Raw genomic sequence first — 13,382 nt, forward strand, 5'->3', positions numbered from 1 at the left:
AATAATCATCATAAAAGTGACATTAAAACAGAAAAATGCAGAATAAAAAACAAAAAACAAAACAAATGTGAGGGTTGAATCCAGGCACAGCGATAACATCTCCATAGCAACGCCTCCAACAAAAACGTTCCTCCGTGCAGCTTTAATGTCGCGCAATCTGGCTGAAGTCTGTCGAAACTGAACGTGCGACGGTTTAATCCTCATTCGCGTCCAGATTTGACGAAGACGTGTTGTTCTTTTGCCGCTCTACAGTTATAATCTACGACGCCGCGGATCATTTTGTGAGAATTTACGCGTTTTAAGTCACAACGTTCATCTAAAACGACTTAATAAACGAAGCAAATCCGCTGAGTTCAAGTTCCGAAAACTGCGGTGTCCGTGTGGCTGATGGCGCCCCCTGTGGACACCTACACGTCATTTGCGTACGACACAGTGGGCGTGATCGGCAAAATGGCGTCTCGAAAACAAACGATTGAAGATTACGCAAACGTGAATCACTCCAGATGCAACTTCAGACGAGTAAATGAGAAGGAAACGGCGAGAACGAGGTTAAAAACAACGAAAAGTCAATTTTTTCAAGGCAGATTTGATTAAATCTGGATCAGAATGGTTCAGTCTGGGTTCATCTTTTTTGCTTTCGCTTTGTTCTCGTCCGTTATCCACCGCCTTGGGACATATTTTATCCCATTACATATAAAGGCGTAGACCATGAAACGCACGTTAGAAGCAATGTTCCCATGCACATTTACCCACACGGAACGCCTTGTCGTCTCCTCCACGGGAATCATGGGAGATGTCTTGCGGATAGTGGGGGGGCGGGGTCTGTAATGGTCACACGCCTCTTTAGCCGCCACCGTTCGTGTACGCGCGGAGCCGTGATGGACAGCGAGTCGACCGCGGGGCCTTGAGAGATTGCTGGGCTTTGATCTTCTGCGGTGACTCTCGATTACCCATCATTCACCGGGGCTGGCGCTCGGGGGGGGGGGAAAGAGGACGGTCTGTTAACTCCCGTGCTGATGTGCCCGAGAGAGATGCCAAAGCGAGCGGCCAGAAGTTTGTTTGGACGGAGACGGAACACGCAGTAAATGTACTTCTGCTGCAGCATCGAGAGGGATATTGATGATCTGGTTTAAAATGTTTATTAAATTAGATTATGAATTGATTTTTGTCCCGTTTGCAGATGATACCACAGTTCACCGCTCCGGCCAAAACCTCACAGAAAACTATTAATACTGTATAAACTAAACAACTGGTTCTAAAAATAACCCGCGACAGATGAAATCCATGAAGTATCAGCTTTATTTTTACATTATTCTCTATGTTTTTGTCTGTAAAACCCCTTACCACACACTTTATACACTTTTCTCACACACTCTTCCTCCTTCTTCCTTCTTCCTTTTTCTCTTTCTTTCTTTTTTCTTTTTCTTTCTTTCTCTTTTGTTTTCCCTTTCTTTCATTTTCTTTTTCTGTCTTTTTTCTCCTTCTTTCTTATTCTTTCTTTCATTTTCTCTTTCTTTCATTTTCTTTTTCTGTCTTTTTTCTCTTTCTGACATTTTCTTTTTCTTTCTTTTTTCTCCTTTCATTTTCTTTCTTTCTTTTTTTTCTTTTTTTCTTTGTCTTTTTCTTTCTTTTTTCTTTCTTTTTCTTTCTTCTCTTTTTTCTTTTTTTTCTTTTTCTTTCTTTCTTTTTCTCTTTCTTCCTTTCTGTCTTTTTTCTTTATTTTTTCTCTTTCTTTCTTTTTTCTTTCTTTTTTCTCTTTCTTTCTCTTTCTTTCTTTTTTCTTTTTCTTTCTTTCTCTTTTGTTTTCCCTTTCTTTCATTTTCTTTTTCTGTCTTTTTTCTCCTTCTTTCTTATTCTTTCTTTCATTTTCTCTTTCTTTCATTTTGTTTTTCTGTCTTTTTTCTCTTTCTGACATTTTCTTTTTCTTTCTTTTTTCTCCTTTCATTTTCTTTCTTTCTTTTTTTTCTTTTTTTCTTTGTCTTTTTCTTTCTTTTTTCTTTCTTTTTCTTTCTTCTCTTTTTTCTTTTTTTTTCTTTTTCTTTCTTTCTTTTTCTCTTTCTTCCTTTGTCTTTTTTCTTTATTTTTTCTCTTTCTTTCTTTTTTCTTTCTTTTTTCTCTTTCTTTCTCTTTCTTTCTTTTTTCTTTTTCTTTCTTTCTTTCTTCTCTTTCTTTTTTCTTTCCCCTCACCACACACTTTATACACTTTTCTCACACAGGCGTTAACATTTTCTCACATTTCTCTCTCGTTTAAACTCTCTCAAAGTTCAAACCTTCGTAGGCGTCTTTGTCGGTGCAGAACGTTTCATCGACATTGTGGGTTTTGTCGGGGAGAAAACAAATCGCAAACGTACAGCACTTCAGAGTCACACTGAGATCCAACGTTTATGTAAATTTGTCTGAACACATTCTGTACTGGACAGGAGACACGGCACGGAGGAGACTGATGGACAACGGTGTAAAAACGGTCCACGAAGCAGCGAGACCGTGAAAGGTGAACCGCGTCATGGCGAGGGAACACGGTGCACTTTTGTTGAATCTTCATAGTCTTAAATTTGGGGAAACACCACCTTTTTTGTACCGTACACCACAGACCGGCCTTTTATTCGTGGCAGATAAATATGGCAAAAATAAGTTAAGTTGCATAAAAAAACTGCTGAATCATTGGGCGTTTGTTTCGTTGCGATGAGGTCGTCCCATCGAGGAGTGACGGGAGACAGCGACCCCCGCAGTGTGTTTCTTATGTACAATCTGCTCCGTAATTTCTTTCAAAAAAACTCTAAAGTCTTATCTTCTAATCCCGGGGGTTTATTCTCCATGTGCAGAAACAGTTTTGAAGGTTTCACTGCCTCGTTTGCTTTTCCTCTGCAGATTCCACAGAGCCGACTCGGCGCGTGAGAGTCACCTGTGGAGACAAACACATGTTTAAGTAGGACGCCTGGTGTTGTCTGTTAAATTTATCTTTCTGTTTCTTGGAGGTTGTAGGCTCTTCTTCAGGCTCCTCTTCTGGCTCTGGCTCCTCTTCTGGCTCTGGCTCCTCTTCTTGCTCCTCTTCTTGCTCCTCTTCTTGCTCCTCTTCTGCCTCTTCTTCTTGCTTCTCTTCTGGCTCCTCTTCTGGCTCTGCCTCTTCTTCAGGCTCCTCTTCTGGCTCTGGTTCCTCTTCTTGCTCCTCTTCTGGCTCTGGTTCCTCTTCTGGCTCTGGCTCCTCTTCTTGCTCCTCTTCTTGCTCCTCTTCTTGCTCCTCTTCTGCCTCTTCTTCTTGCTTCTCTTCTGGCTCCTCTTCTGGCTCCTCTTCTGGCTCCTCTTCTGGCTCTGCCTCTTCTTCAGGCTCCTCTTCTGGCTCTGGTTCCTCTTCTGGCTCCTCTTCTGGCTCTGCCTCTTCTTCAGGCTCCTCTTCTGGCTCTGGTTCCTCTTCTGGCTCTAGCTCCTCTTCTGGCTCTGGCTCCTCTTCTGGCTCTGGCTCCTCTTCTGGCTCCTCTACTGGGTCTGCCTCTTCTTCAGGCTCCTCTTCTGGATCTGGCTCTTCTTCGGGCTCTTCTTCTGGCTCCTTTTCTGGCTCCTCAGTTGCCCTTTTCCCCTTTGCCAAAAACCTCTCCACAGACTTTTGTTTTTGGCTCATTTTCACTCGCTTGTGGCTCTTTTGTGCGTCGTGTCTGATGTGTTTTAGGTGATTTGTCGTTGTGGTCTTAAACGTTCATATTAACCCTCTACATGATCCTGCGTTTTTTTATTTCACTATTATGTCCCTAAATCCAAATATGAACATTAATAACAGACAAATCAGACGCCTTGTTTCCTCGAGGTCACTCCCGTTACCGTTAGCAACAGGTTTGATTGACAGCGTTGATTGACGAGCTTAATTCCACAAACTTTAGCTGCTGCTCAGAGATTTACTTTAGCGTTTGATTTGATTGTAAAGTTCCCCAGACTGAATAAGTTTTTATTTTAGGGCATGAGACTGAATCTAATGCGTTCAGACTGTAATGACCAAACAAAAGCAAATCAGTGAAATAAAATAAATGAATTCCACCTCATATTTTAACGGACAACACGACTGTTATTATGACTATTTCAAAAACTCTGATATTTAGCAATTGTAATAAAGGGATCCACTGTCTTCACGAATAAAAAACATGTCTGCCCGTAGAATATTCATGGAGCCGAGGGTTTTCAGCTGTGAATATATTAAGTGGACGTATTGGCTGATGTGGCGGCGATGTGGCGGCGATGTGGCGGCGATGTGGCGGCGATGTGGCGGCGATGTGATGGGCGTTCACACACAGACACGGGACATTGATTCCTCCCGAGGCTCAGACGTCTCCTGTTTGTCCGTGTCACGTAATAAGTCATATTTGCGCAGCGTTTGACCCCCAGAATCGTGTCGTCCATCTCCATGAAGCGCACGTGACAGGAGGCGGGGCTAATACTGTCACGTAACGCTGTATCTGAGCGCCACGTTGTACGGCGAGTGTGTGGATTTAATGTTTACTGTTTAATGTGTAAAATTTACTTACCGCGTTTCAATGGTCTGTCATGGTTTTACTGAGAATATTGTGTTTTTAATTCAAATAATTCATGTTTAACGACTTCAAAATATAAAAAATAAATAAATAACTCAAAATAACAAAAAAATAAAGAAAATAAACTTTAAAAACACACAAAAAACTCGAAATAACACAAAAATAATTAGAATAAAAATAACTAAAAAAAACAAACAAACCTCAAGATAAAAAAAAAAAAAAATTAAAAAAACAACAACCTCATAATAACTCAAAAAAGAACCCCAGAATCAGAGAGGGTTAATACGAACATTTAAGACTAAAATTACGAGTCTGACAGAGAGAGGACAGAAAATAAATAAATAAAATAAACTCAAAAAAAAAAAAAAAAAAAACTCAATATAAAAAATAAAAAAAAATCTCAAAATATTAAAAAAAAATAAAGAAAATAAACTCAAAAACACACAAAAAACTCATGTCATGTTTAACGACCCCAAAACCCACACAAAACTCTGTACTTTGGATCTATAATAAAAACAACTGGATAAGCCACTCCCCCTCTGTCCCAGGAGAAGATTGACTAGTGGTTGCTACCGGTACTGCAACTCCCTTAGAGCGTAATGCGTTTTTTTTTTTTGGTGAATTCAAACCGGGGCATCCAGCTTTCACAAAACGTCGGGTTTTGCAGGGATTCTTCTCTATTTTCACAATTGGAACATTTTTTTGTTTTTTTAAATCCTCAAAGCGCCGTAAAGTTAGCGGCGTACGACTTAACTTAGCCCTTCTCTGAGTCTCGCAGCCATCGCTCTGATTCTGACGTCACGCGGCGGGAGGAGCTCGTCTGTATCGAGGAAGTAAAGCAGAATCGAGGAAATGATTTTTGGGTGCGCTGAAACGACACGACGCCATCTTGGGTTCAGCTTCCACATTTTAAGACGCTTTCACGCGCTGTACTTACTTGTGATGATTCAAAAAAACGTCTTTGTGAATTCAAATCGGCTTTTTACTTCGATGAAATGCCGCTATGGAGGGAGGGGCCTCTGAGCTCTGCGGGTTTGAATAGAAGCAGATGAACCGGTTTCTCTTATTAGTCCATTTTAAACAGTGAACTAATGTAATTTCGTGTGATGTAATGCGTTTTCCGTGTGTGTGTTGCAGGATTCCTCAGCACCGGGGACCAAGCCGCGAAAGGGAACTATGGACTTTTGGACCAGATCCAGGCTCTGAGGTGGATCAGTGAGAACATCGGCTTCTTTGGGGGAGACTCTAACCGCATCACTGTGTTCGGCTCTGGCATCGGGGCGTCCTGTGTCAGTCTGCTCACGCTGTCCCACCACTCGGAAGGTAAGGCTGGCTGCGCACGGAAAACGCCGGACTCAAGGTCGTTTGTGGACAAAAAATCTAGGAGCGAAAGTTGTGGCATTTACGCAGTTTTAAAGGATGTGTTTAGATTCCAACGCTGCACTTTTGGGGTATTGGCTGTTAGGGTGAACTTACAGGCCGAGGAGTCGACAGGGGCGGGGCAAAGGGGTCTGTCTGCCCGGGACGGGCCCCGAGGTCAGAATTGGACCCTCTTCCTTTTAATTAATTAGAGTGGGGCCCATGTGACGCCCAGTCGTCTAGGCTCTAATTTAGGCTCTAGTTTAAGCTCTAGTCCCAGGTCATTTAGACTCTAGTCCCTGGTCGTTTAGGTTCTAGTCCCTGGTCATTCAGGCTTTAGTTTAGGCTCTGGTTCCCGATCGTTCAAGCCCTAGTTTCGACTCTAATTTAGGCTCTAGTGCCCTGTCGTCTAGGCTCAAGTTTAGATTCTAGTCCCTGGTCGTTTAGGTTCTAGTCCCTGGTCATTTAGATTCTAGTCCCTGGTCGTTTTGGTTCTAGTCCCTGGTCGTTTTGGTTCTAGTCCCTGGTCGTTTTGGTTCTAGTCCCTGGTCGTTGCGGCTCTAGTTTCAGTTCTCGTCCCTGGTTGTTCTAATCCTTTATCTTAAGCCGTTTGTGTACACGTGTGTGATTGGTCACTTGTTTGTTGGAGGAGCGGTGGTGTGGGGGTGGTGTAGGGGTGGTGTGGGGGTGGTGTAGGGGTGGTGTGTGGGTGGTGTGTGGGTGGTGTAGGAGTGGTGTGGGGGTGGTGTGTGGGTGGTGTAGGGGTGGTGTGGGGGTGGTGTAGGGGGGTGTGGGGGTGGTGTAGGGGTGGTGTGGGGGTGGTGTAGGGGGGGTGTGGGAGTGGTGTGGGGGTGGTGTAGGGGGGGTGTGGGAGTGGTGTGGGGGTGGTGTAGGGGGGTGTGGGGGTGGTGTAGGGGTGGTGTGGGGGTGGTGTAGGGGGGGTGTGGGGGTGGTGTAGGGGGGGTGTGGGGGTGTAGAGGTGGTGTAGGGGTGTTGTGGTGGTGTAGGGGTGTTGTGGTGGTGTAGGGGTGTTGTGGTGGTGTAGGGGTGTTGTGGTGGTGTAGGGGTGTTGTGGTGGTGTTGTGGTGGTTGTGGGTCTTTGTGCTGATTTATGGCGGTGCGTTTAATTCCAAACGACACTTTTTCATGTTTACTCTGAGCGTGTAAAAAACATCAGTCATGTCTGAGCAGCTACTGCATCATTACATTAAGTTTACTACAGTGCAGTATTTTAGTACACAACATATATATGTACAAGTATGTGACGCACACACATACACACGCACACACACCCCTATACACATACACATATACACACACACATTACATTAAGTTTACTACAGTGCAGTATTTCAGTAGTACGCAACATATATATGTACAAGTATGTGACACACACACATACACATGCACACACACACATGCATACACACACATGCACACACACAAGCACATACACACACATACATACACACATGCACAAACACACATGCATCCTCAAAGACAAACACAGCCACACATGCATAGAAACACACACATGCATGCACCTACACACACATATGCACACACATATACACACACATGCACATACACACACACCCCCACACACACATATACACACATGCACCTACACATACATGCACATACACACACATATACACACACATGCACACACACATGCACACACACATGCACACACACATGCACACACACATGCATATACATACACATACACACATATACACACACACATACACCTACACATGCACACACATGCACATACATACACACATGCACCTACACACACATAGACACACACATATACACACACATAGACACACACATATGCACACACACATGCACATACACACACACACCCCCACACACATATGCACACACATACACACATACACACACTTCTTAACCCGATATCCCTGCTCTCACTCACGTCTCCGCCCGTGTGTGTGTCTCATATTTGCGTGGGCCTCACAGTTGTGCGTTTAATTGATGTGTGTTGTGTGAACATGACAGAGAATCAGGATATCGATGTAACAGCGATCGTGCATTCACACAGTGTTTATGTGGCAATAATAATCCAAATGAAAAATCTTTACATTGGACCACGCTCGTGTGCGCCGTGAGCATGTTAACGAGCCGCGCGCGCCGCCCCCCGCCGCCTCCCGCCGCCTCTCGTCGTAACGCTCATCTTTTATCCTGCATTACAACCATTACATTATAAGGATCAGTGTAGCGTTAGAGCGACGCCCGAGCCCCGAGGAAAAGGCTGTGGTCAGTAAAATATTATAGGACCTTATTGACAAGGTCTGGTACACACACACACACATACACACACGAGCACACACACACATATACACACATATACACACACATATACACACACACATATATACACACATACACTCTCAAAAGCACACACATATACACACATATTCATGCATATATATACACACACAAACACACACACGAGCACACCCCCACATATACACACATATACACACACATGCACCTACACACACGAGCACACACACACACACACACCACTTTCTCAGTAGACAATTTGTGCAAACTGTTGTGGAATTTCTAACAGTAAACACCTTAAAAAATATAAAATGGACAGAGAAGTTTTCTTGAATCAAAAAGTCAGATTTACTGAATCAGTTGTGCACAAACAGCTGTTGTGTCTGTTGTGTCTGTTGTGTCTGTTGTGTCTGTTGTGTCTGTTGTGTCTGTTGTGTGTATTGTGTGTATTGTGTCGTTTCACCCTCAGCTCACAAACGGACATACAAACTGTGTATTTAAACCATCAGAACAATCGTCCCAGGTTTAATCCAGTCCAAGTGACTCCAGGACGTCGTCTCGTACAATAACAAACAGGAAATGTGCCCGAGCGTAACAACAGATAAAATCAGGAAAATTAGGTCAAAGAGACAAACACATTACACATTAATACAAGTAAAGATTTAGGATAAAGAGTGTCTTGCCTAAGGACACAACAGCAGAACTTAAACCGCCCAGATTATGATAAAATAAAACATTTACTGATCCCAAAATGCTCGTTGAACTCAGGACGTGTTATTTATGAACTGGAGCGTCCATTTTGCTGTTGGACAAACCTTTAGATCAGGGACGTCAAACTCATTTTCACCGAGGGCCACATCAGCAAAATGGCCGCCATCAAGGGCCAGATGTGACTGTGGCAGGAGAAATGTCACTAAATGTAAACAAATGTCATGTAAAATAAATGTAATTCCTTTTGAACTTGTTAAATAACGGTTTCTGTGATAAACTGACATTTTATTTTATTTTTCTGCTTCAAATTCGTCCTTTTACAGCCTTTTAATTATTAGACAATTTGTTGTTTTTTCTCGCAGACTCACTTTTTCATACTTAGCTCCGTGTTTTGTGTCAAAATGTCGACGTAGATTGTACCGACTGCGCCTCATAACACAAAAAACACACAGGTTTTTCTCCTCAAAGCACAAACTTGTATTCACCTTCACTTTTCTTCCTCCAAACTTCCTTCCGCGCCGACAATTTTCCTCTTTCTGAACATTTTGTGATGATCTTTTCCAAACATTTCTCAGTTCCACTTGCTGTTTATTGTCCGTACAAACATTAACGCAGCACAGACTTATTTTAAAACGAGTCACGCCTTTTAATTTATCTTCTCGCGGGGCCACATAAAACGATTTGGCGGGCCGCATTTGGCTCCCGGGCCTTGCGTTTGACACGTGCCTTAGACGCTTTTTAAAACAAACTGTTCACTCTCACATTTCATCTTTTTGCAGAATCGAACGTCACTCAAACGTCTCTACGGCAGAACGCGGGGAAACACGTAAAACATTCGCGCGTCGTGTTAATCGCCAAAACTGTTTCGTGGTTAAAAAATTCCCAAATCTGGTTAAGTTTGGTTAAATGAACTGTAAACTAAAGGGTCCATTCTGGAGCGGCTCCGGGGCTGAATGAGTTTGATTTATTTGCATCAAAGTGAAGCTAATTGCCTTGATTTCCTGTGATGAGTGACGACGGATTTGGATTGATTTTTTTGTATCGTAAAAGCTTTTTTTTTTATTCCTACTCCATAATGCCGCGCTCTGTGTAGCATGTTATTATAGCGCCACTGAAACCATCTCCTCGGCTTTCACTAAATTGGATATTACCAGCTCTGTTTTTCTCCGGAATAGAAGTGTATGCCCCACTGATGGGATGAGAAAAAAAGAAAAAGAAAGGAATACGGCAGGAAAAGTTGTGAGATCTGAAGAAATTGAAAGAGGAAGCATCTCTCACACCGGGAGTCTCCAACGTTACCGGGGCAATCAGATTTCACGCCGCCGTCTCCGAGCACAGATTGTTGTAATTATATAAAGTTTAGGCTCTGGAGTGGGCCGCCGCACCTCTCCTCCGCTCCACACCCTCAGACGACGACGAGGAGGCGGAGGAGGAGGAGGAGGCGGCGAACGCTCCGGTTGCCATGGAAACGTCATCAACAACCTGGGAATAAGCATCTGGACGTGCACAGAAGTGAGAATTTAAATCGGTAATGAAATGAACGCGATGTGGCGCTCTCTGGCATGTGAGCGCACACATGTTTGTTTTTTTGTTTTTGTTTTTTCTGGCAAGCGATCTGTCATATTTTTTAGTTTTTTTTGTTTTAATCTTCGTGGTATTATCTTTGTTTGATTGGTTCGCTCTTTTTGGGTCATGAAATTCAATACGTTTTATATTTCAGGGGCGTCAAAGTCATTTTCTTTGAGGGCCACGTCAGCAAAATGGCCGCCGTCGAGGGCCAAATGTGACTGTGCGGCAGGATAAATGTCACTAAATGTAAACAAAAGTCACGTAAAATAAATGTAACTACTTAAACTTGTTAAATAACTGCTTCTGTATTTATTACTTATTCAAGTTGAAAATATTATGTCTCCTGCTAAACTGACCAACTTTTGAACACTTAGCTCCATGTTTGGTGCCTCGAAACACAAAAAAATACACGTTTTCCTCGTCTCCACCTTCACGTTTCTTGAAACCGCCCTCCACGCCGACAATTTCCCTCTTCCTGAACGTTTTGAGATCATTGTTTGCAAATATTTCTCAGTTCCCACTTAGTCTCACAGCATGGACTTATTTTAAAATGACAGTCGTGCCTTTGAATTTACCATCTCGCGGCCACATAAAACAACGTGACGGGCCGCGTTTCGCCCCCGGGCCTTGAGTTTGACACACACGTCCTATTTGGAACAGTTAGCTACGTCCGTGTATATGTCCTCCCTGATAAATATAGTCATTTTCGCAGTAATTTTCCGTGGTATAAATGGTAAATATTCAAATACGTCCCCGTGTTTTTGCCGTTCACTGTTTATATCTCGCAGCGTTTCTTTCTGAGACTGACCCGGGACAATAATGCCTCTCCCTGCTGCTTTTCTCTGTCGAAATGAAAGCTCAGGTGTCGGCAGTTGCTCGGCGCGTTTTTGAAATGTGGAGTGTGTTATGGCGGGATGTGATGGGGCGGGACAGGCCTGACGCTCCGCACTCACCTGCCGCAGGATAACGAGGACCCGGTAAAAAAGGAAACGTTAAATCAGTCCTGACAGCGGTGGAGCTCCCTGTGTTAATGACAGTCTCCACACTCCCACTGTACACAGGCTGCCTCCACCGCTGCCTCCACCGCTGCCTCCACCCCCGCACACACACACACACACACACACATCACAGCTCTCTCTGCCTTTTAGTGGCAGAGTGACAACTTATTTCAGATGCCCCGCCGCCCCACTCAAGCCTATTTAATAATCTGGATCCTCCTCCTCCATCACACCTCCGCCCTGGCCTTTGTTCATGATCACCTGCTCCACCTGCTCCACTGGCCTGACCTCACCGGTGTGGGCGAGTGGGTGTGGCCCGAGTGGGCGTGGCCGAGGGTTTGAGTGTTGGGCTGCATCCATCACCCACCACCCACCTTCCCTCTCTCTTTCTTCAACTCTTATCTCTCCCCTTCCCCCGACCTTCTGCCCTCCCACTCTCTCTTTCCACCCCCTCTCTTCCTCTCTCCCTCCCCCCTTTCTCCCTCTCTTTTTCTCCTCCTCTCCTTCTCTCCCTCCCTCTCCTGCTCCTCCTGTCTATTATTTTCTCTCTTCTTTTCCTCTCTTGTGCTCCTCACCTCTCTTCTTCTCCTCCTCTCTTATTCTCCTTCTCTCTCTTCTGTGCCTCTCTCTTGTTCTCCTCCTCTCTTCTCCTCCTCTCGTCTCCTCCAAGAGAGAGAAGAGAGATGTTCTTCTCCTCTCTCTTGTTCTCCTCCTCTCTCCTCCTCTCATGCTCCTTCTCTCTCTTCTCCTCCTCTCTTGTCCTCTCTTCTCCTCCTCCTCTCTTGCTCCTCCTTTCTCTCCTCCTCTCTCATGCTCCCCCGTCTTCTCCTCCTCCTCTTGTTCTCCTCGTCTCGTGCTCCTCCTCTCGTCTCCTCTTCCTCTCATGCTCCTCCTTTCTCTTGTTCTCCTCCTCTAACTCCTCTCTCTTGTGCTCCTCCTCTCTTCGCCTCCTCCTCTCTCCCGTGCTCCTCCTCTCTCCTCCTCTCTCCTCCTCTCTGAATGTCCTCCTGTGTGAGTGTTTTTCCACCTGCGTGTCCTCCTTCGTTTAATCTTGTCGCGCTCCCATCTGTCTCCTCCTCTCTCCTCCCTCTCTCTTCTCCTCCTCTCTTCTCCTCCTCCTCTCTCCTCCCTCTCTCTTCTCCTCCTCTCTTCTCCTCCTCCTCTCTCCTCCTCCTCTCCTCTCCTCCTCCTCTCTGGATGTCCTCCTGTGTTTTTCCACTTGCGTGTCCTCCTGCGTTTAATCTTGTCGCACTCCCATCTGTCTCCTCCTCTCTCCTCCCTCTCTCTTCTCCTCCTCCTCTCTCCTCCTCTCTCCTCCTCCTCTCTCCTCCTCTCTCCTCCTCTCTGGATGTCCTCCTGTGTGAGTGTTTTTCCACCTGCGTGTCCTCCTTCGTTTAATCTTGTGGCGCTCCCATCTGTCTCCTCCTCTCTGTAAACATGTGAGCGATAGAGTCTTTCTTAAGCAGTTCCAGCGTCGCTCCTTCGTCTTCGTCGGCGCCGGTTGTGCGTTCGTGATCTCCGGTACGTGCGTGGCTATTAATGGCGGGCCGCTCGTCTGCTGCGAGCGCCGGAGCTACACATCTGAGACTTTGGGAGCAGAATGGTCATTAAAAGAGCAGTCGCTGTGGCGGCAGGAGAGTGTTTGGAGCTCCTTATTGGATGTTGCACAACAGTTGTGTTCCCGCTGGGGGAAATCGCCGGCTCCGTCTTTTGCCTCGGCTTCAAAGAGCAGCTGACAAAGTTCAGAGGAAAAACACACGAGCTGTTTCTGTCTATTCGAGCTCAAACTGATGCAGATTCCTCACAGGAGCAGCAGAGTATGAAACTGCAGAAACATAACTTTTATTTAATTCATAAAGCTCAGAGGTGACGGACGCTCCTCTCTGTGCATATTTAAAATAAACCGTCTACA

At 44.8% G+C, this 13,382-nt stretch overlaps 1 protein-coding gene across 2 annotated transcripts in view; it reads left to right on the forward strand.

The window, feature by feature from the left end:
• Positions 1 to 13,382, forward strand: part of nlgn3a (neuroligin 3a) — a 255,864-nt gene that overhangs the window by 156,817 nt on the left and 85,665 nt on the right. For both annotated transcript variants that reach the window (XM_033974470.2, XM_033974471.2), the window contains one exon: positions 5,655 to 5,840. In XM_033974470.2, the coding sequence (XP_033830361.1) occupies positions 5,655 to 5,840 (186 nt within the window). The remainder of the gene's footprint in view (positions 1 to 5,654; positions 5,841 to 13,382) is intronic.

The sequence above is a fragment of the Periophthalmus magnuspinnatus genome, chromosome 10 (genome assembly GCF_009829125.3).
Source record: "Periophthalmus magnuspinnatus isolate fPerMag1 chromosome 10, fPerMag1.2.pri, whole genome shotgun sequence".
NCBI classification, from domain to species: domain Eukaryota; kingdom Metazoa; phylum Chordata; class Actinopteri; order Gobiiformes; family Gobiidae; genus Periophthalmus; species Periophthalmus magnuspinnatus.